The 22604-nt window shown below is 36.9% G+C and overlaps 1 protein-coding gene across 1 annotated transcript in view; it reads right to left on the reverse strand.

Moving 5' to 3' along the window:
• Positions 1-22604, reverse strand: part of itgbl1 (integrin, beta-like 1) — a 62151-nt gene that overhangs the window by 17384 nt on the left and 22163 nt on the right. Inside the window, exons 6-7 of the mRNA XM_053496303.1 lie at positions 20268-20408; positions 17722-17868 (exon numbers count right to left, since the gene is read on the reverse strand). Coding sequence (XP_053352278.1) covers positions 17722-17868; positions 20268-20408 — 288 coding nt within the window. The remainder of the gene's footprint in view (positions 1-17721; positions 17869-20267; positions 20409-22604) is intronic.

Below are 22604 nucleotides of genomic sequence, written 5' to 3' on the forward strand. Positions count from 1 at the left end.
CATATACTGGGAGAACTGCATCACAGCCGATAGCTTTTACCATCCAAGCAGCATGGTGCTGATGGCAGAAGACATCTGCTATGGCACACAAATATACATTTTATGAATATTCAATACTGGCAGAGGCGTAATGGTCATCCATGAAGACAGCAGATATACAGACATGTATACAGTTCTTCATAAATGTCTCATTATCATTCATATATAGCTAAAAATGACTACTAATCTACTAAAAAACCTACTGAGTGTATTATTCTCACTGCGTGACAGCCTCCAGTAACACACAGTGACTGTCTTGAAATGCATGTCTTTATACTGACTCAACAGCAAGAGAGAAAACAGTGATCTTGATATCCACTGACACGGATTTTCAGCTAAATGTACTTGGTGTCATTGGATGAAGAAATGCAGATGGCTTTGGCCTGTGGATATCAGTGTACATGTTAGCACGAGTACTAAAATCTGTCCGACACTGGCAGCTAACGTGGCTTGAGGCAGGCGGCGAGAACAACAAGCAACGCCCTGTCTGACAAGCCCTCAGCCTGCCAAGCAGATAAGTCCCGGCTGCGTGCTGCTGTTACCACAGCAACTGGTGATGTCATAACAGTCTCGTCTCATCGATTAGCCTTTGCAACACCACGCAGCCCGTTCGGACGATTCGGGCATATTCTTCACACTTCACCGCTGTGTCAGGCTCCTGGATTTTGTCTCACCTTGAGATGTGTGGAAGAGGACTCAGGAGAGAGACGATTAGACCATGCGAATAGGAATTTGGCTTGTGGCTGTGCTGGCATCTCATATTAAAATGACACAAAGAAACTGACAGGTTTTCTGCTACGTCTTGTCTTGCCTACATCACATTTCACACCGGGGTTTTATGCAGTGCAAAGAGAACATTATTCTAAATTTTATCCAAACTAATACAATTTATATTATATTATTTATATATATATATATATATATATATATATAATATTATATTTAAATATAATAATAATAATAATACACAGGCAGCAGGCATGGTGGTGCAGTGGTTAGCACTGTCGCCTTGCACCTCCACGATCTGGGTTCGATTCCTGTTTCTGTGTGCATGGAGAGTGCCTGTTCTCCCTGTGCTTGGTGTGTTTTCTCCCAAAGTCTAAAGACATGCAGATTAGGCTAATTGGCTTTTCCAAATTGCCCGTATTATATGTGTGTGTGCTTTGCGATGGATTGGCACTCTGTCCAGGGTGTACAGCGCCTTGTGCCCTAAGTCTCCTGGGATAGACTCCAGGCCCCCCGTGACCGTGAATATAGGGTAAAGCAGTATAGAAGATAAGTGAGTGAGATTAAATTGTATTGTATTGCTTTATCCTTTTACTGTAAAAAAACAAAAGATGAAAAAGTAAGATGCATTGCTTATATACAATTTTTTAACTCTTTAACTCATTCACTTACTCACCCACTTATTTACTATTTGTCTACATCGATTTATCCTATATAGAGGATCACAGGAGACCTGGAGCCTATTCCAGAAGACTCAGGGCACGAGGCGGAGTACACCCTGGACAGGGAACCAAACCATTACAGCGCACACATATAAACACACTCATATGCTCATTCACACACTACGGGCAATTAAGGAACTCCAATTAGCCTAATCTTTGGACTGTGGGAGGAAACCAGAGCATGGGGAGAACATGCCAACTCCATGCACACAGACCCCGAGGTGGGAATCGAACCCAGACCCTGGAGGTGCAAGATGACAGTGCCGCCAACATCACTAAGCCACCGTGCCGCCAACTCCTTTAACAGTTGTGAAAAAATTTTTATAGATATAAAAGTATTTTTTTAGACATAAATAAATAAAGAATACCTGTAGCTTTGAAGTGATTATTATCTCTTAATCCGATCATGGTCTGTGTTTTGAGACGTAACAGTTTATCCTCCAGGTATAAATGAGGGACAGACATCTGCTAATTCTAAGTCTCCAAGGAGTGGTAGTTGTGCAGATGCCAGAACAAACTCCATCTTTCTTTCACATTAAACTTCAGAATTTCTTCACCTTGCACTATATGGATATTACAGACCCTAATTCATCAATGTTAATGATGTGGTAGGACATTTATAGTCTTAACGTTCAAGGTCTGAGATTTCCTTTTAAACAAAGTACTCTCCTGGGACAGCTTTCTGCTCTTTCAGCTCGTCTCTTACTATATGACCAGAAGTGATTTATGCTCGATCTGTCACAACTACTTTCAGTTCAATGTGTTTTAAGTTGTTTCTTCTTCGGTCACCATGAAAGGCTGTAACTGTTAACAATTTGAAGCCTCACAGACTTCTAAGGAGGAAGTCAGAGTACTGTACCTTGGCTGCATAAACCATTGCCATCTTTGACATTAAATGACAGCCATGCTCACCAAGTCACCACAGTGCACTGGAGTCTTGCCGCGTGCATCTTGATGTGCCTTGCCTTGCATGAACCATGCAAATAATGCCTCAGAGGCATCAGAGAGAGAAAATCCACCCCCCCCCCCCCCCCCCCCCCCCCGCTTTTAAAAAATGTCAAACAGAAACGACAAGCAGTTCCAAGGAAGAAAAAAAATTGCAACAACATGAAATGTATCATGCTTTTGCTGAGTAATATTTTACATGGATCAGGAGATTAGAACAAACAAATATATGGTAATAAATACTAAAACCTTTTGGAAATTGCTCTTCTAGGAATGGAAAAAGAAATCAATACAGGTAACTCTCTGGCTGTAAGCATCTCTAAAATCAGTTGTATGTTACCATTTAAATGCTTGGGTTCTGATCCAGCAAAAGAGATTCCAAAGAGATGATCGAAGGGATCTGTGTTATTTTATGGATGTCTATTAAATACTTGCCACATGGTTGCAGGGAACAGTAAGTGTTTTTGTTTTATAGATTTTTTTCTGACTGCTGCTTTTCTTTAGACAAAGGGGAAACATTCAACAGGACGGGAACGCCAGAAAGTCAGAACTGGTGTTCGACCTCATTTTTCAGAACACAGCTCAGTTTATAAGCATGGCCACTATGAGTTACAACACCCAACCAACACAGACTCTCAGACGGTCAAGTTCACCTGAATACCCACTGCACACACTTTATCACACACACAATCACACTCTCAGTGTTTAAAGGCTCCGTACCACATTGAGTATACACTTTGTCTTTGTCTTTGACAGTTTGTTACCAATCATTATTGTCCTGATTGACCTTGTTGCTGTTTCTCCATGTCTGTTCCCGGGTCATGTTGTTTGCCCATCGCCTGACCATTGCCTATTGAAAATTTTGAGTTTTGCTTCATGTGTTTATATTTGATTGTTTGGAATTAAAAAAGTCCAGTCAGCCTGCTTTTGCAGCGTTGCCAACTCCTCCTTAAGGAAAGTAGTCATTGGCTGTCCTAAAAGTCGCTAGAAGTCGCTAAAATGACGTCATCGCGTAATTTACATGTCATGACAAAAAGTGAGTAGGTAAAAACACCCTACTGTAAATACGTTTAGAACTATACAAATGAACATTTCTTTCTGTAAAATATCCTGCTATAAACTATTTATTTATTTTTAATTAAAGCACAAAAAAAAGAGCAATGACATGCAAGTGCTATAACAAGTCTCAACTAGCTGAACACAGTGCATGTAGCAAGGTTATTAATATTATTATTATTGTTATTACTATTATTACTATTATTAATTTATTAGAGGATGTACAGGCCTTTAGTGTTAGAGGCCTGTTTTGCCTTTGTTAATTGTATAATAAAGAAAAAATAAATAAATAGATAGAACACAAAAGGATCATTAACGCTAGTGTTAATTAGTTAATGTTATTATTATAATTTTTTAAGAATTTGTTTGTTTTAATTTGTAATGCCACAATTCCAAACCTCCTACTTTTTTTTCAGGCTTGGGACTGGCTAAAGTGACCCAAAAGTGACACTCTTACTCTTTTTTTTGGTTTTGTTTGTTTAGATATAGTGAAACCTCGGATTGTGAGTAACGCGGTTTGCGAGTGTTTTGCAAGACGAGCAAAGATTTGTAATAAATTTTGATTAAAAAAACAAGTCTTGGTTTACGAGTACCGAGTATCATGCATTACGCAAGCGCTTCTTGTTTTGACGCCGAGCGGCACGTGATCACAACTGAGCAACAGTTCTTCTCTCTCTTGCGTTTAGAATTGTGGGTAATCGTCTCCCCTGCTCGGTCTTAGTGCGCGTCTCTTACTTGTATAATCAACATCCGTGCATGCGTGTACTGTTTACTATAACACTGTGATCCCATGTGTGTGTAAAACATCTTTTATTTTGTGTATGCGTGTGTGTACAGCGCCCGTGTAATGTTCCTTAGAACATGTGTGTGCGCGCGTATAAAGCAAAAGCAACACACACTCTCTCTCTCACTTTTACAAAACACTTATCTGTCTTTATTTTAAAAAAATAATAATTTAAAGGTAAAGTGCAGGTTATTTTTTCTTCTTTTTTTTTACTTTATATTTTGGATTAAATATTTTTATGTATTTTTTGGGCTGAGGAATAAATTATTTAAGTTTCCATTATTTCTTTTGGAAAAATAAAATTTAATGAGTGTTTATAAATACGAGCCTACTTCCAGAACAAATTATGCTCGTAACCCAAGGTTACGTTTTAATCGGATAATATTCCTCCGTATTTTTCAATATAATTAATTTAATTAAAAAACCCTCTAAACTGTATTACGTTACATTCATGTATTGAATAGTAACTGACGTAGAAGCCAGCTAAATATGAAAGAAAATTCTGTAATTTTTTTTGCTAAAATACCCCTTCGCAAGGCGATCGGACAAAGAAAAAAAAAAGTTTAAGAGCTTGGACCAGATCGACCTGATCTTCTAATTAAACAGCAGTCAAGTGCGGCCGAGCTTACACGCTTTTCCAGAACTTCTTATGGCAAGCTGAGCTGGCTGACTGGATGAGATGTGAGTCATGCCTTTATTTTATACTAGTAGTAATGATGCTTAATCACCTGATAAATGGCTATTTACATGCGATTTATTAAAAGTTTAATTTTAATTTTGTTAGCATCCCCCCCCAATTTTTTTGCACCAGCCGCCACTGCCTGTTAGTAGATTTAAGGCTTCAGTTTTTTTTTTTTTTTTTTTTTTTTACTTCATTTTAAAAAACACATCCTGCATACAGGACCTTTATACACACACCAGCTAGTTTATAATGTACAACTGTTCACCTGCCTGTTAACAGAAATTCAGCCAATTATATGGAATCAACACCATGCTTTTAAGGCATGTACTGTAGACATATTTAAAATAAATTGCCTAAGTTTAAAGCATCAGAATGTGAAAGAAAGGTAATTTAAGTGACTTGGGCGTGACTGTGGCTTGGTTGTTGGTGCCAGAAGGGCTGGTCTAAGTATTTCTAAAACTGGTTATATACTGGGATTTTCATGCACAACCATCTCTAGGGGTTAATAGTCTGAAAAAGAAGAAGATATCAATTGAGCTGAAGTTCTCTGGGCAAAAATGCCTTGTTGATGCCAGAAGTCAGAGTAGAATGGCCAGACTGGCAATAGTAACTCACGCTGTCCATCCTTTTATGTCCAGTAGGATAACGAGACATGACATAAAGATTAAACCATCTCAAACTGGTTTCTGTAACATGACAATGAGATTACACTATCAAATGCCAGCCAAAGTCAACAGATCTTAATCCAATAGAGCACATTAGAGATGTGGTCATTGTTGAAAGATGTGAGTCAGGAAATAATGAAAGGGATTAATTGATTGCTTGATGTACTGCATATCTCAGCTGCTTTAGGATCATATGATATGAAACTCAGAAGCATGTGGTTATTGAGTAATAAGGTATTATAGCCAAAACAGTGGCAACCAAATTTAGCTCCTTGTTTATGTGGTATTGCTCACATTCTTCACCAAAGCAGCTGAGATGACTACCACCGAAACTAAGCCGTGTGGTACCTAAATGTCTAGGTCTGTTGCCATTTGGCCTGCACTCAGAGACGCACTAAACACTCCTTTGGTTTTTACTAATACTAATAGCCATTTCAATGCAAGTGTACTTTGATTTAGAACTAAATTGTTAGAACTTGTCCTCTTCACAATGTCCATCCTAAAGTCCTTTGTAGGCCTGCATAATATAGATATAAATACATTGCCCAACCAAAAAAAAAAAAAAAAAAAACACTTGAACTAAGCAATACTGTAGGTTGAACTGAGCAATACTGTTAGATAATTATTGCAGTAAATAATATCATTCATGGTTCAGTAAGAGGTTTCTCATTTCTTAAACAGTAAAAGAAAAAGTAAAAGTAAAAAGTAAAAGTTTTCCTCTCTCTAAAGTGATGGTCACAGTTGGCCTCGCACACCTGCAGAAAGGGGAGGGGGGCACCTAGTGAGCTCCAGAGTGAGCAAGAAACGATTGTAAATTTGGGTACATGCCACATTGCCCCTCCCATCGCATCGAGCTCATAATTGCTGCTGGCACTGTCAATTCATAGTAAGATCTCATCCTCATTAGGGGCTGCCCCTGTGCCGCATTCTCCACCAATGTAACGGGTTTGATGCATGGGTGACACCACAAACACGGTTACGAGGTGAGGTCTTATGGGAAAGATGTAATTTTATTGGAGAATAATAGGGAAGGGTAGGGTTGAAAGGAGGAAGGAAGGAAAAAATAAAGGAAAAGATGCATGTGCAGGACCATCCCCCCCAGCACACACCTACAGAAGGGGGAGGCTGCCTACCTAGTGAGCTCAGGACTATATAGTCACCCTTTGGGTAATATTTAATCTAATGGACATTTACAGAGAGAGGTTAGAAAGCAGGCTTCATCAATTTTTCAAGGACTGTAAATCCCCACCTAAATACAAAATGTTTATATAAAAGTTTATACAAGCCAATTTAAGGTAGATTTTTTCCCCCCCATTGTGACTGGTGCAGCCTGTTTGCAAACTTTGCAAACACAGTGCAGCAAACTTTATTTTTTTGGTGCGTTTTGGCCTTTTTTTCAGAGATACTGTAGCATTTGGAAAGCCTTAATCAGCGAAGGAAATGAAAGGTCAGGCAGGATGGAGTCATGTTTAGCTAGGGCATTTGGAGGCATCCTTTAATCAAACTGCCATTCAAGTGCTGCTCGCTATTAGTGGCCACATGACCGCCACAATTGCAGAGAGTGTGCTGAACATACTAATAAAACCTGTCTATAACCATAAGAAAACAGCAGTAGCCATTCTATATGCCTAAAACTAATATATATATATATATATATATATATATATATATATATATATATATATATATATAGGCATATAGAATGGCTATATGCCTAAAAAAAAAATATATATATATATATATATATATATATATATATATATATATATATATATATATATATATATATATATATATATATATACACACAGTAAGTCCCTTTTTTTAAAAATGAGGAACTGTCAAAGAGTTGATATTTTATCTATAATAAATTATACACTATAACACTACACTATAATACATTTTTTGATAACAGGTCACAAATTAGATAATAATTGAGATGAGACACTGATCATAAATACTCCTGTATCTAAACATCACCTAATTTTTTTCTGCACAATGCTGTTTCTTCATTTACAGAAGGTTTGTATTTAGACTGTTGGAGACTGTTTCTTCAGAAGTCTATTAAGTCCTTATTGTGAAATATTGCCTTGTCTCTGTTCACAGACAAAATCACCATGTGACCCAGGGAGAGTGATTGCAATCAGCACTAATTCAGCTGATTTGTTTGAAAAGATTGCTCATTATGCAAGGCAGCTCCAGTGATGTACAAGCATACCCGTCAACATCTGCATAGCAAATTAAAGGCTTTTCTCTTGCTCACTCCTAAGCAACAGCCCCAAGAGTATTTATTGCAGTGATTGCTGCTGAGGCTATTCATATTCATAACCAAGAACTATTCATTATATATGGTTAGGAACCATACTGTAATTAAAAAACAAAACAATATTTGATATGCTCTGATACCTACAATCGGTCTTGTAGTGCCTTGTCATATCAAAATGTAATGTACTTTACAATAAGACACATTGTAGGTACAGTATTATATTGCTCGATGGAAAATCATCAGTGATTGTCATCGTCACTGTGTAGTCACAAATTATGAAAACTATCTGCATAACAGCTTGTATCTATGCTCAACGCTACATATATTGTGAACTCTACACCTGAAAATAGACTCCTATCATATCCTGTGATCTCTCTGAATGTAGTAAGTGTAACTGTTTGTACATTCTGAGTGCATTTGGAACATGCTTGTGGCCCTGAAATGGCTAGTAGAGTCCTAGTAGGATTATATTGGGGATATGTTGAAATGCAAGAGTCCCTACTTCCATTAGTTCAAAGCTTTTTAGAGGTCTCATACTGGACGAAAGGATGAAATAGAATTTTCAGCATAAAGAGTGGGAGTACCACGTGTCTCGAAGATAAGCTCAATCTGCATACATTAAAGGCCAAATTATTCTGAAATGACCTTAACGCCTGCAGTTTCTATGTTAACTAATCCATTGACATTGCAGTGTTGTGTGGGAGCCCGTGGGACATTCTTGTAACCAGTAAACACCTCACACTAGTCCTATTTGGACTTTTACCTTTTAAGTCATGTTATGGAGAAAATATACAGGGAGCTGTCCTTTTTCAATGGTGTGGTGGATGTCATCACCAAACGGGATGACCACCCCTAAACTGCCTTCTCATAGACATTATGTAGAGGCATTCTGTTCCAGGGCATCATAGTGTACAGTGGTGGCCAAAAGCTTATATAATACAAATATAAATTTTTACAAAGTCTGCTTACCCTTAGACATTTTAAGATTCGCAGCGAAAAGATTTTCTGCAAAAAGTACAGAGATTGGAAGGTAAAGTCAGAGGAGGTAAAGTCATCAGAAAATAGTTTGTCCGAAAAAGCAAAGGTGAGCACTACCATCAGTCTTGAGTCATGCCAGCACTAAAGCATCCTGAGACCATTCATTTATGGGGTTGCTTCTCAGCCAAGGAAGTGGGCTCACTCCCAATTTTGCCTAAGAACACAGCCATTAATAAAGAATGGTACAAAACCATCCTCCAGAAAAACAACTTCTCTCAACCATCCAAAAACAGCAAAGTGATGAACAATGCCTTTTCTATTTAAGGAGTTCCTCGGAGACCAGTGTTGTGAAGATGTGAAGCAGGGGGTCAGATTATGGCTGTTTATCTTGATGGTATCCAAGGACTAGCGAAACTCTGGGATAAGGTTTAAATAGAAAAATATAGTACTTTTCTCTCATAACTCAACAAACAAGCAAACAAACAAACAAACAAACAAACAAACAAAAAAACAGTTATATACTGTATGTACAGTAAAAACTAGCATTCTTTAAAATAAAAAATTTATCATGGAACTTTCCAGATTTAAAATTTCTTTTAATTTAATTTGCTTTACAGAGAACAAAAGCTCTAGAGGTCTCTTACATGCCATGATCTTCTCTAAGAGCTTTTCATAACTTCTTGCCTTATTTAGCTAGACTGTGCAGCACCAGACTGTAGTCTATTTGTTACATAATCACTAATTATTACTTTTCTTTTTCCTTTTAATTCCAAGAAATGCTTATAGCTGAACAAACAAAAGCCCAATATGTGGGTTGTAATACCTACAAATTTAATTTTGTATTATTATTATTATTTATTTATTTATTTGTATTATTATTAAAAGTACAGCCATGTCAATCCCATATCAATTGAAGTTTTTTTTTGCAGAGTGTCAACAGTGTAGGCAGAAGGGTGGATGAGCATCATCATTGAAGATCACAATGCCCTTGGATAGCAGACCTCTCTGTTTAATCTCAAGTTTAGGCTTCAGCTCTTCAATAAGCATCTCATTGTAATGAGCACTGTTGATTATTTAACCTTTTTCCTGATAATGTTCCAATATACTGGCCCTTGAGAATCCCAGAAAACTGAAAGCATCAATTTTCCAGCTGACGGTTGACTATTAAACTTTTTCTTGGTTGGCGATTGAGGATGTTTCAGTTCCATACTCTGCCTTTTACTCTCAGGCTCGTAGTGATTAATCCATGTCTCGTCGCCAGTAATGATTCTCTTTAAGAAACTTTCACCTTCTGTAGAGTATCTAAGTTTTGTTTGCAGATATCCAAACACTTATGTTCTTCCATGAGTTGTTTCAGCACCAGGTACTCCCTCAGACCACAATCACAGCACACTGCTCTTTTTTCATGCAAATCACCTCACGTGGCATCCATTTTGGCGTGTACCGCAGTTTCAAATGGACTAAGTAGGACCCTAATAACCATTAAACACATACACAAATATCACTTTGCTATACAGTATTGTTAAACAAACTACATAAAGTCATAGCTAATATAACTTTAAGGTAAATCTTTTCAAGTACACTAGAATTCAATATTATATAAAAGTCGCCACTACAGAAGTCAGGAAATCCAAAGCTATTTTTTGTTGTGGTTACTGATTGCCGTGCTATTTTGTTTTTAGTGTGCTATATTTTGTTACTCAACAATGGGCATTGATAAAATGAACTTTAAAATTTTATAGATTAGCCTAGCACAAGGAAATGTGTCAAGCTGTTCAATAATGTCTTTTCTGAAGTTCTAAATAACATACTGTCCTCAGGTGCCCATGCTTTATGGTAGCGAGTTCATCACTTAGCTACAGCCATAGTGTCATAACTTTGTGTCTGTCCATGTGATACTTGATTCAGAAATCACTGAAAGCTGAGACAGAACGTGGACTGACTCAGCCAAGCTGTCAACTTAATTGTGGGAGTGAAATTCAGAGTGAAGGAAACTTATGTAATTACCTGCTGTCAAGCTAATGGATGCAAGCTAGCAGACCTATAGCTCCAGTCATGAGAGAAATTCTATGTAAACAGACGTATAAATCATCATTTGGGTGACTCTCTGACTCTCACTTGTCAAAGGCTACATGCGAAATGCTGGGAGACTGAGAATCTATGGTTTTACGTAGCCTCTTTGTGTAATCCATAGTGGCTTACTATAAGGATGGAAAAATCAATCTTTTCTGAAATAATTGCTTACTCTTTAATGATCTTCACATATTAAGAATTATAGACAATTAGTGGATTTAAACAGAGGTAACAGAAAGCAAGATATGCACCAAAGGATGACATCCTTCCCTGACACAGAGGTTAACATACAGTAGTGGAAACCCTAAATTTTGGCAAGTAAGTTGGTCCCTATTAAATATCTGTAATTTCCTTAACATTATACAGAATATCTATCAATCCACATAACACAAGTTTTATGCCCTTCTTAACACAACCAGTGTTCTACAGTATGTGGATTAATGGATATATAATTTAAATAATTCACATAATTTATTTTTAGAAGCATGCTTGTATATCAAAGCACTAATATATCAAAGCGCATTTCCCCATAGGAAATGATAAAAAAAAAATTAAGATGATTCATTCCACAGCCTAAGTACAGGTTAATTTGTTTTATTTTTACATTATACAAAATATAATGTAAAAATAAAACAAATTAACCTGTACTTGACTTTTAAAATAATGTAGCTGTAGTGCTTGAGACCAGAGAGAGAAGAGGAGGAAGGAGAGGCTACTGTGTAGGATGACTTTTACACACACACACACACACACTCACACTGAGACTAAGACGATTACCCACAATACTCCTTGTATTTCAAGACTGTGCGTGTTTATCAAGTTAAACTTTATTTAAATTTTTTGCTCGTCTTGTGAAACTTGCATATTTCTTTCTTTTTGTTTAGTGATTTATTTTCTACGTTCTACAACAATACTGGGGATATACTATAAAACTATAAAATAACACATGGAATTAGGTAATTACGTAACAACAACAAAAACAACAGTTAGTTGTTATTTTAAGACACAGAGGTCAGCCTTTTTGTAATAGTTCTTGCAAGAACAGTATTGTCAAGTGCATTTCCGTCAAGCATCATAATAAAACTGGCTCTCATGAAGGCCATCCCAGGAGGGCGAGACCAAAACCTACCTCTGCCGCAGACGAGAAGTTCATTTAGAGTTATCAGCCTGAAAAATGACCAATTAACAGCACCTCAGATTAGAGGCGTTATGAAGTCTTTACAGAGCATAAGCAGCAGAAACATCTCACCATTACCTGTTCAAAGGAGATTAATGCATTTTTGGATGCCTTTAGCATTCCTTTACACTGTAGAAAGAAATAAAAATCGGGAACGATCATGGAGTTAGAAAGTGACCCCAAACTTTTGAAGGGGAGTACTGTATATATATTTATATATATACACACACTGTATATATATATTGAGGAATGGATGCTTAATTTTGTCTTGCATGAGATCAATTCAAACTTCCACTTTTTGCAGACAACAATGAAATTTCTTGTGAATGAAGGCGATTGAAGGGGCGGCACGGTGATGTAGTGGTTAGCACTGTTGCCTTGCACCTCTAGTGGTTAGCACTGTTGCCTTGCACCTTCAATTCCCGGCCAGGCTCGATTCCCGTCTCTGTGTGCATGTAGTTTGCATGTTTTCTTTAAAAATCTTTTAAATAACTTCTCCAACTTGCATTTCCACATATTTGGACCATTAGCGGGGTTTCTGTGGGGCCTGCGTTTCAGATGTAAAGCAGTCATCATGGTGCTCTACTAAGAAAACTTTTGACCTTGATGGTATCTAAGGACTAGTGAAACACTGGGATAAGTGCATTAATGTAGCAGAGATTATATAGAGTATAAATATAGTATTTACTCCCATAACTATGTAGTTATTCTTCATATCGAAAAGTCCTGGTTTGATTTGAATACCTCTTCGATTTTACCTATTGTTTTTAACATAACTCTTGTAATATTAAAAAAAAAAAAAAAGTGGTTCTAATACGGCAGGGTACACATGTACAATATGAATACATAAATTACTACATTAAATAAACAATACTGACAATAGCAGATCATCTAACATGAAGACCTAATTAAAAGACTTTGCGCCAAAGGTATGTCTCTTGCATTAATTCATACTTCTAACATTTTCCACTGAAGGAATCATATCTAATCACATTTTGAGGAAAGGCAAAATTAATTAACTGTAAAATATGTAGGTCAAACATACAAATACAAACATGTCAAAGGTCTGGAGACCCCTGTCATGTTTATAATATATTGCCATTTTTTGTCTGGATGCATGAACTTTGCATTTTTAACAATGACCACTAATTATTTGTGATAATAGCAGAACAGTGTAAATGATGCTAAATTTAAATCCATAACAGCTACATTAATCAGGTATCGATCAGAGGTACTCTGCCATTCCCCTTGCAGGAACTTCCCAGAGGTCTGGCTGAGTATTGAACTGTAGACTGAACTGCCCTACTTCTTCTGTAAATATCTTTTGCACAGCTTCTGTTTGATGCTATTGAAAATCAAACTGTGAAGTAAAAGGTGCACAAATAAAGGCATAAAGGCTTTTTATTTTTATGCTGAAATAAGCTTGGCATATTGCAAATTTGTTTGCAGTTGGCATTTTTATGTGTAGGAATTACTGTGCCAGTGCAGACATGGGTGAGGTGCTAAGGTTAGGGAGCGATATTTGCTTGTGATATTTTTAAGCCCACTTGATTTCAAATTGGTTACTACTTGCCCAGATGCCAAGATGGTATTTTATTGACTTAAAAAAGGGCTTTAAGTTATGTCTCAGTTCTACTGGCTCAAGTTTTGGGGTCACTTTCTATTTTTGTCAACCCAGATTGCAATAAACAAGCTACTTCAGCAAATTACAAAGTAGATACAATGATTATAATGATAATAATGATACAATGATACTGTGTATGTATACAGTATCATTGTGTATCATATATATATATCAGTTTGATATATTTTGGCATGTGTTCAGACTTAGGAAGTTCTTTACAAAATAAAGAATTTAATAAAAGCAGGAGTTATAATATTAACATAATACAGTAAGGTTTACAGTGTCGATCGCATATTACCCAGTTACATATTAAGCTTGTTGTAAGAAAGAGGGGGTAAGTATCGATCAATTAATGACTTTTACATTTTAAATACTTAAGTGGACATACTATAAATGTCCTCTAAATCATATAATTTTTTTCCCTTTAGAGTCACTTTAAAACAAATATATCCCATCTCATTCCATACTGAAATTGCATATTGAAAATTATCCCTGGGGTGCATACATTCTGGATGAAAGGTATACTGTATGTTGCATAAATTGTGTGCATTTACAAAGTGAGCATGTATTATGAGCTTGGGTAATTTTCTGTTTTTCTAAATGAAATTTCTGTGAAACTAGAAAAGAACAAGAAAAGTATCACATGGTACTTATTGGAGGGGAGCTAACCAAAGGTTATTCATTATTCTATTATTTTATAAACAACCCCACAGGAAGACAAAGTCTGTTAAAATTACCCCTGTTTGTCTCTGATGGAACACAGTAATTACTACTGTACCATGTTATTCTTGTGCAGAGTAAAAAAATTTGTAATACTTTTTAAGCAACTGTGCACACTCACACACCATAAACTGCTCGTTCGCTAATTCTACTCAATAAACACTGAGCGGTTCAGAGAGCAGCATCAATACTTAATACACAATAAACCATTGTATTAAATAAGTATTTAATAAGTATAAATTACGACTACACAAATTACAAATCAATAAATTAATCATTTAGACTAAAAGGGTATTTAAAGCGTAGTAACCTCACCCTGCATCTGGCAACGCTCCATATCTGGTTCCTTAACCAGCTACAATTTCTCTTTACCCAAAACCACACCGTCGACCACAGCAACCAGATTATTGAATTTCCTTGTGATTGTACTGTAGGAGGCAATAACAAGAGACGCAAACCACAAACTATCACTCATGCAGGAAACTCTGGCCTAAAAAAAAAAAACTATCCAGCAATAGGCACGGTAAAGCAGTTGAAAAATGTCTTTTGCGCTAAAATTACAAAATACAATCCCATCCTCAACTATGACTCATCCTTAACTGCTGCTTATATATATTGTTTTCTATATTATTTCTACTTCTGCAAAGGTATTTTTTTGCAGCATGCTAGTTCCAATATATTTCCAAAATAATTTCACATTTCGAAAAAAGTCCACTGATCTGTTTTTGTAATTAGACTATATTGGGCGACTAGGAGGCTATTCAGCTTGTTTTGCTCTTCGGCTTTAGCAGTGGAACAGCCCAGAGGAACACTTTCTCATATTCGACCAGGCTGAAACACTCATTATGCTCCATTAAGTGCAGAGCCTGTAGCATTTCCAGTACTTCAAAAGATGCAGGGAGTACCAGAGGCTTCTCTGAGAACACCAACTCTGCTAATGTGCTACAACTTGCTTGGTGTAATTTGATATAGTGTTATTGTGTTATCGAACTTGCAGAGCTCTACTGTAAACTTATTGCAGGGCTGATCTTTGCTTTTCCTTCTATTACATTATCTTAGTGGAAACAGAGAAAGTTATTGAGGCATGAGATCTTTTCTAACGAATGAAATTGGATTATATAAACTATTGAGGGCATAAACCTCAGGCTTTTACACAATGCTATATGGTTTTGTTTCTTCAGACAATTATTTGATATTTAACAATACTTAGGGGTGAAAGTCCTTCCAAATTCTTACTAGTACTATTTGGCTAAAAGGCGAGAAGAATAAGCCATACAGGTGGTAGACAGCCCTATAAATCTCTTAATTTTCTCTTTATGAAACCATGCATTCTGCTTTAAAACAGCCCCAGCTAACTAACTGTTCCAGAGTTGAATGGGAGTGTAACAGTGCACTATAAAGGGTGTAGAATCAAAAAGTAGTGAATTAGTTAATAGTGGGATTTGGGACATGAGCTCTCGTGCACGTTTCCTAGCAGTAATCTAAGATCAAAGCACAACATGGACATCTCAAATGTTCAGCAATTATAAAGTAAATAAAGTCATGTTTAAGAAGTCATAACATTGTCAGATGTGTTTTCTTGCTGAAAATGTTTTTGTGACTGGTTTTGAATATGGGTTTTGGCAGGCAGCTACTCTCCACTCTTTCTTGTACTGTGTGCTGCCGCTGATTTTTTTTTAATATACTTTATCTCATGATCATACCACTACATCTACTACATATACGTCGATACAGATTCATTTACTAGCCTCTGATAAATATGTGACCAAATGTGTTTATTTATAAATAAACTATAACCAATAAGGCTGTTATAGGCCATATAACCAAAGCACCGCCACTTTCCATCTCCAGAGCTCAACTTGCAAGGTCCATGCAGATAAATTCATATTCTCTCTGTGCTTGGTGGGTTTTATTCAGAAACTCTGAGCTCCCTTACTGTCAGAAGACATGGTGGTAGACTTGCTGTCATTTCCAAAATCCCAGCAGTATATGATTGTGTAAGTGTCTGCACATGCACTTTTAGGCTGGGGTCCTCAGTATGTAACTTCCCCTACAGCAATAGTCATTGGCATGAGGTCATTGATCATTGCAGCCAACCATTGCTTAGAGATGTCAGCTTAAATGGATGAATGGATGGATGATTCAATGGATAATCAATAATAATTTTGTATTCATGATTATCTTTTAAATTGTTAGATCAATCCAAATCGTCCAATTGTTACACCTAATAAGCTACTTATTAACTACCCATACATAAAACGTGTTAGGGAACATCTTTCATCTGTTTAATGTATGTACGCTTTATATACTGTATACTGTTTACTGTAGGTAAGGCTAATTTAAAATCCTAAGGGTTAAATGATGTGTATTTGTTATTTAATGTGTTACATTTACTCACAATATGTACTGTAAGTCTTTTTTTTTTAAAGATGTAAACTTATTAGTGGAAATTAATTCCATTATTTACATTGTTAATATGCTTACACATGATTTTAGTGTATTTATGTATACATTGCAGGCAAATTATGGAAATTGAATAAATCTACTCTACAAACTTACTTATCTTCTTACATTTTTATTTAGCCCTCACACATTCTTGGTTCCCCACACACAAGACTTCTCCTCTCCCATCAAGGCAATGACAAGAATCATCCACTGTGGTGACCATCTCATATACAGCAATGTACTTAGCTATCTGTGCATTTGAAAATGGACTGCGGTGTTAGTTTTTCAAGACAAGCATTTTTGCCTGATATAGATTAAAATTTTTTCATTGGATCATTTGATCCACAAGATCTGCCACAGGTTTTCATTGGATGCTCTTCCAGTGACAACCCTCCCATTTCCTAACTGAGATCAGGACTGACACCGCACACAGTGGCTGAGACATTTGGGCCATAAGGTTAAGTGTCTTACCCAAGGACCCAATAGAGGTGACCTGCAGGGCTTGAACCCATGACCCACCAATTAGCAACCCTAAGTTTCTACTGCCTGAGCCACCACTGCCTCTCTTCTTTGCCTTATTAGAAAGCATAAACATTCATTTGAAAAAGTAAACAAATTTTCAGTTTTCATTAAGACATATAAAGTTATGACGCATTATTTACACTTTCATTTAGCAGAATTTTTCAATATTTTTCCACTTCTCCGCTGTTGATAATAGCACCCTGGGGACAATGAAAAGTCCATGGGAGCCCCCAAACCGAACACCCATTTGTTAAAAGCGCTTTTTTGCTTTGGAAATACAATGATTTTGAGATTTACCTCTGCCATGACAGGGCAGGTTCGACGTCCCTCTGCACTTCTTCTGACTGGCTTCCAAAGAGAGTGAACAGGACAGAGGATGCTCACACTTTTTGCCTGTCCAGCCCTCTTTGCAGTCACACCTCCCGCAGTTACACTGTCCTCGGCCTACAGAAGCAATGAAGGATGCAAAATAAGCTGTGTGTACTCTGGAGACCGGCACAGCAAATTACAATACATATGACTTCATTATATTTTTAATGGTTCATATGCAACTTTACTCCTCCCAAATTCGCTCCACCTTTCCACTGCATGCAAAACACATAGTCCTGACCACTGAGTTATGCCTCAATATTAAACACAGATGTGTGCATGTTTTTCTTTCTTTTCTCATGTCTGTGAGCTCAGGCTAATACAGCAGCCTCGTGTTTACTAAAGGAGGAGTAAGGGAGGATTGAATGTCACATGGAAGGAGTACAGGCCCACCCTTATTGTTGTAACCGCGTCCAGTATTTTCACCACAGATTCAGATCTGCCTACTATTTCAGATAATTACTTGACACTCGTTATGTTCTAATGTCCTGATTCATTAAGCCAAACTATTTATAATATAGCGTGGTCACAAGACTGCATGACCCCTGCATAAGCCTTTCATGAAAGAATCCACTTTTAATCACTTTTGGCATTGGGTTAACATAGCCTGAGTTAAGTGACCTAGATTTTTGTCAGGTTGAGTTATGGAAATTTCCGAGCAGACTTGCAGTCGGGTACTGTGGCTTTGTAGCTCAGTGCAGTTTCGTTATGTCAGTGTCACGTAATTGTGATGAGTTTCATCAGTCAACTATGATACATTAAAAAAAAAGATTTTATTTGCAATAGATAGATGTTTTAGAGATAAAGTCAAAAAGACCCGATTGAGGTAGTTCAAAGGAGAGCTTGTGAATATATCGGTAGAAGGATGCTGAGGTTGGAACTGCCAGTAAAGGGGTTTAGAGGAAGACCAAAGAGGAGATTTATGGATGTAGTGAGAGAGGACATGAAGTTAGTTAGGGTGAGAGAAGAGGATGCAGAGGATAGGGTTAGATGGAGGCAGATGATTCACTGTGGTGACCCCTGAAAGGGAACAGCCGAAAGACGAAGGAGAAGAAGATGCAGCTGTGTGTACTGTACCCAGCACTTACAGTACAGTAGGGTGTTTAACCTGTTGCATAATCAAGGTTTTGTAAGTAACAGCCATTTCACTGTCTACTTTCTTTGCCTTTTAAAACTCAATTTAATCTTATTCTCTGGGGTTCTCCTTTCAGATCACAGCTAAGCTCTGACAGTAAAATAAGTTACTGTACTTATATTGTTTTTCTGACTTTAAATTAACAAAAGTGGACTTTAAATCAACTCTAAAACATTTCCTGTTAAGTAATTAAACTTCCATTCTTATAGCACACAGAAATCGCAGGGACTGATTTATGGGATCACCCAAATGAGGATGGGTTCCCTTTTGGAGTTTTGTTCGTCACAAGGTTGTGGCTCTTTCAGGGGAGTTTTTCCTTGCCACTGTCACCCCCAGCTTGCTCATCAGAATCAAGCTGATAGTTATAATTCATACTTTATAATTTATACAAAAATCTGTCCTTACATTTTTTTATGTTATATCCATATATATTTTTTTTAATCCTGTAATGTTGCTTTGTGACATTTTCCATTGTTGAAAGCGCTATATGAATAACATTGAAATGAATTATAAGTTATGTCTGTTAGCTAAAATGATTGATTTACTTGGAGTGATCACAGTGAGCGGATTGTCCGACTGAAAATTCCATGCATATCACATCCATCTCCTTTAAATGCATAATGATTATTTTACCCTTTATTATAAGTGCTTGCAGGACTTGTGGCTTATTACTAAGGTCACATGACCATGCATTAATGTAGGTGCTAAAAAATCAATAGTACTGGTTCTCTGACTGAAAATAATCTTTCAAAATATATATATTTTTAATTATTGGTTTTTAAATGCATTCAATTCTAAACTAATGATTCAGTTTTGGATTTAATTGAAAATGTACAGTTTCCTGGAGGGTACCTATCTTTGGGACCATGTCAATGCATAATATGGTTTAATCTTTTTAGACAACAGCAAAAAAAGTTACATGACCAATTCTATATATACTGTAGTAGCTACTTTGGAAATAAGTGAACTATCCTACAACCTCATGTAAAACCAATCCAAATACTGCATTTGAGTAAGTTTGATAACAATCTTTATGTGTGACATCATCCCCATTACGTGACTCCAGTAATTAAGCTAAATCATTAGTCATCTTGATGTACTTGATTTATGTCAGCCTGGTAAATTTCACAACACAACCATTTACAACCAAAATGTTAACCTGAGTCTAGATAAATGTCCTGAATGTTATCCGTTGTCATTAAGGGCTTATGCTTTTCCTATAAACACCCCCAACGTTACTTTAAAAATGCCACATAGTTTAAAAATCTTTATCTGACAATATTAGCAAACCTAATTAACACATAAAAAAACCCAAAAAAAAACACCACGCTTGTTTTACCAGAGCAGAATTCGTCTGAGTATCTGTCATATGTGTCATGGCAGCTCCTTTCGTCACACTCGCATGTGTCTCCGTGGATGTCACCCCAGTCTCCTGATGGATCTACATCATAGCAGGTGCATTCTCCACAGACACATGTTCCTGACAAGAAAAACAGAACAATAGAATATTGACTATATGCTTCGTTCATGAAGTGAAGTTTTAAAACTTTATCAAGACAATTTGAAGAGTATATTAAACCAAATGGTTTAAAAGATACAATGTCCCAAACGCCATCTCAGATCACGTCTGTCCATTCTGGCTTGTGTTTTTAACCCTGTAATATCTTAGGGCCTATGAGTGGCCCCATGCTTGCATTTGTCATTCTTGTGTCACACTGCATATTTTTTTCTCTCTCTACAGTACCATATAAACTGTAGAATACTGAATAATAAATAGTGCATAATACAGTAGTTACTGCATATCATGCTTTACTCATTCTCACTCATCGTCTAGAAAATGCATTTTTTTTCTGAATAAGTGAAACGTTGCTGAAGGAGAGCAGTGGCTCCAGCCATATCTCGCAAATTTTCTGGAACAGTTTTGTGAAGAAACATTGTCAAGGGAAACACCTCCACTTGGATGCACATGAGCCAAGCTGCTACACTACTCAAAATCCCATTTTCTTTCATCTGCTCCAGTGAAGAGAGGGCAAACGGATAGCCCTGCCATCTGCCAGCCTCATTCTGCTGCTGCCACTGGTCTGACCTGCAATAACCTTGGATCCCATGTGTACTCAGAGAATGCTCATTCTTATTTGGTGTGCATTTACAAGTGTATTTTTGTAAATAATGACAGACTGACTGCAAAGCGCAAAGTGGGTGACATTGTTGCAGATTCTACCCAAATGAGTTTCCTTCCATTAGGTACGTGCATCGACTTCTTTAAATTCTCTTTAAGAGTCAATAAGTGTTTGGTGTCTTTCAATTTACCTGTGTGCCATCCAGAGCGCATTTCTGAATAAGTGTAAGATCACTATTTTAATTATGTTTATCCAATCTAGTGTGATTCTGAATTTAGTGGACTGATACAAAAGCTCTTGTACAGTATATTGACCGTTATACTTTTATATAGCTGCCAATTTGATGGCATAAATATTTATATATTCATTTCGTTAACGCAACTTTTACAGCATTTGTCCTGAGCTGAAATTTTAAAATAGATATGAACATAAGGCTGTTGACACTTCAGTTTTCCATTTAATGAATACGCTATTTCTGGGACTGAGAGGTTGAATAGCTAAATGTAAAAAGGATGCTGGCATTTAACTAGATACCAGCGATCCACTGAGAGCTATCAACTGCAAAGTAGAATAGGTAATTGAAGCCTGGGAATAGAATACTAAAATAGAAGAGGCTGAAGAGTGAGAGAGAGCTTCAATTTTGCCCTGAAACTGAAAAAAACCTATTTTTTTTTCTAAGGCAAACTTTAATCTATATCAACTGCCTTCAGTCTGTTTAGATTTCCTACAGTGCTTCATGGGCATCTCGTGTATCTTTAAACAGGTAAATTGTATTTTGCATTTTGAAAAAAAAAGTGCATTTCAGTTGTATTTATATACCAATTGTTCCGTCCAAAGTAATATACATTCTTCACTACATTAATAGGAACACCTGCACCCCATATCCAATCAGCTAATCAGAATCAGTGGCAGCAGAACAGGGCATAACATCATGCAGATTCAGGTCAGGAGGTTTAGTAATGTTGACATCAAACATAAGAATGGGGAAAGATTTAATCTCATTGATTTTAGCATGGTTGTTTGTTTAATGTTCAGCAGAAATGCATTGCTGATGAGAAAGGTTAGAGGAGGATAGATAAAGGATAGAGGATAGACATGAACCGGAGGCTACAGTGGAGGACACATGTCCATGTCTGTGAAATGTGCATAAATCAATCCAGAATTACATTTATGGTATTTGGTGGATGACCCTTTCCTAAGTGACTGATATATATCTCATTTATACAACTGGGCAGTTGATGGTTGAGTGCCTTGCTTAAAGGTCCAACATCAGCAGCTTTGTGGTGCTTGAATTTGAACTCATGACCTCCTCATCAGAAGTCCAATGTCTTAGCCACTCAGCTACTGTACCTCTCTGGATTTGGGCAGACCAACCTTCCTTGCACTCTTTTGATCTCTTTATATAAATCTCACCCATCAAGCATCTAATGATGAGAAAGACAGAGGAAGAGAAAGAGTGAGAGTGTTTCTCTCTCAGTTACAACACGATTTCACTGATTAGTTAGGCGCTACCGGCACTGCATAAACCATGCTCATGACATTTTGCAAAAGACTGC

Source organism: Clarias gariepinus, chromosome 5 (genome assembly GCF_024256425.1).
Source record: "Clarias gariepinus isolate MV-2021 ecotype Netherlands chromosome 5, CGAR_prim_01v2, whole genome shotgun sequence".
Lineage (NCBI taxonomy): Eukaryota > Metazoa > Chordata > Actinopteri > Siluriformes > Clariidae > Clarias > Clarias gariepinus.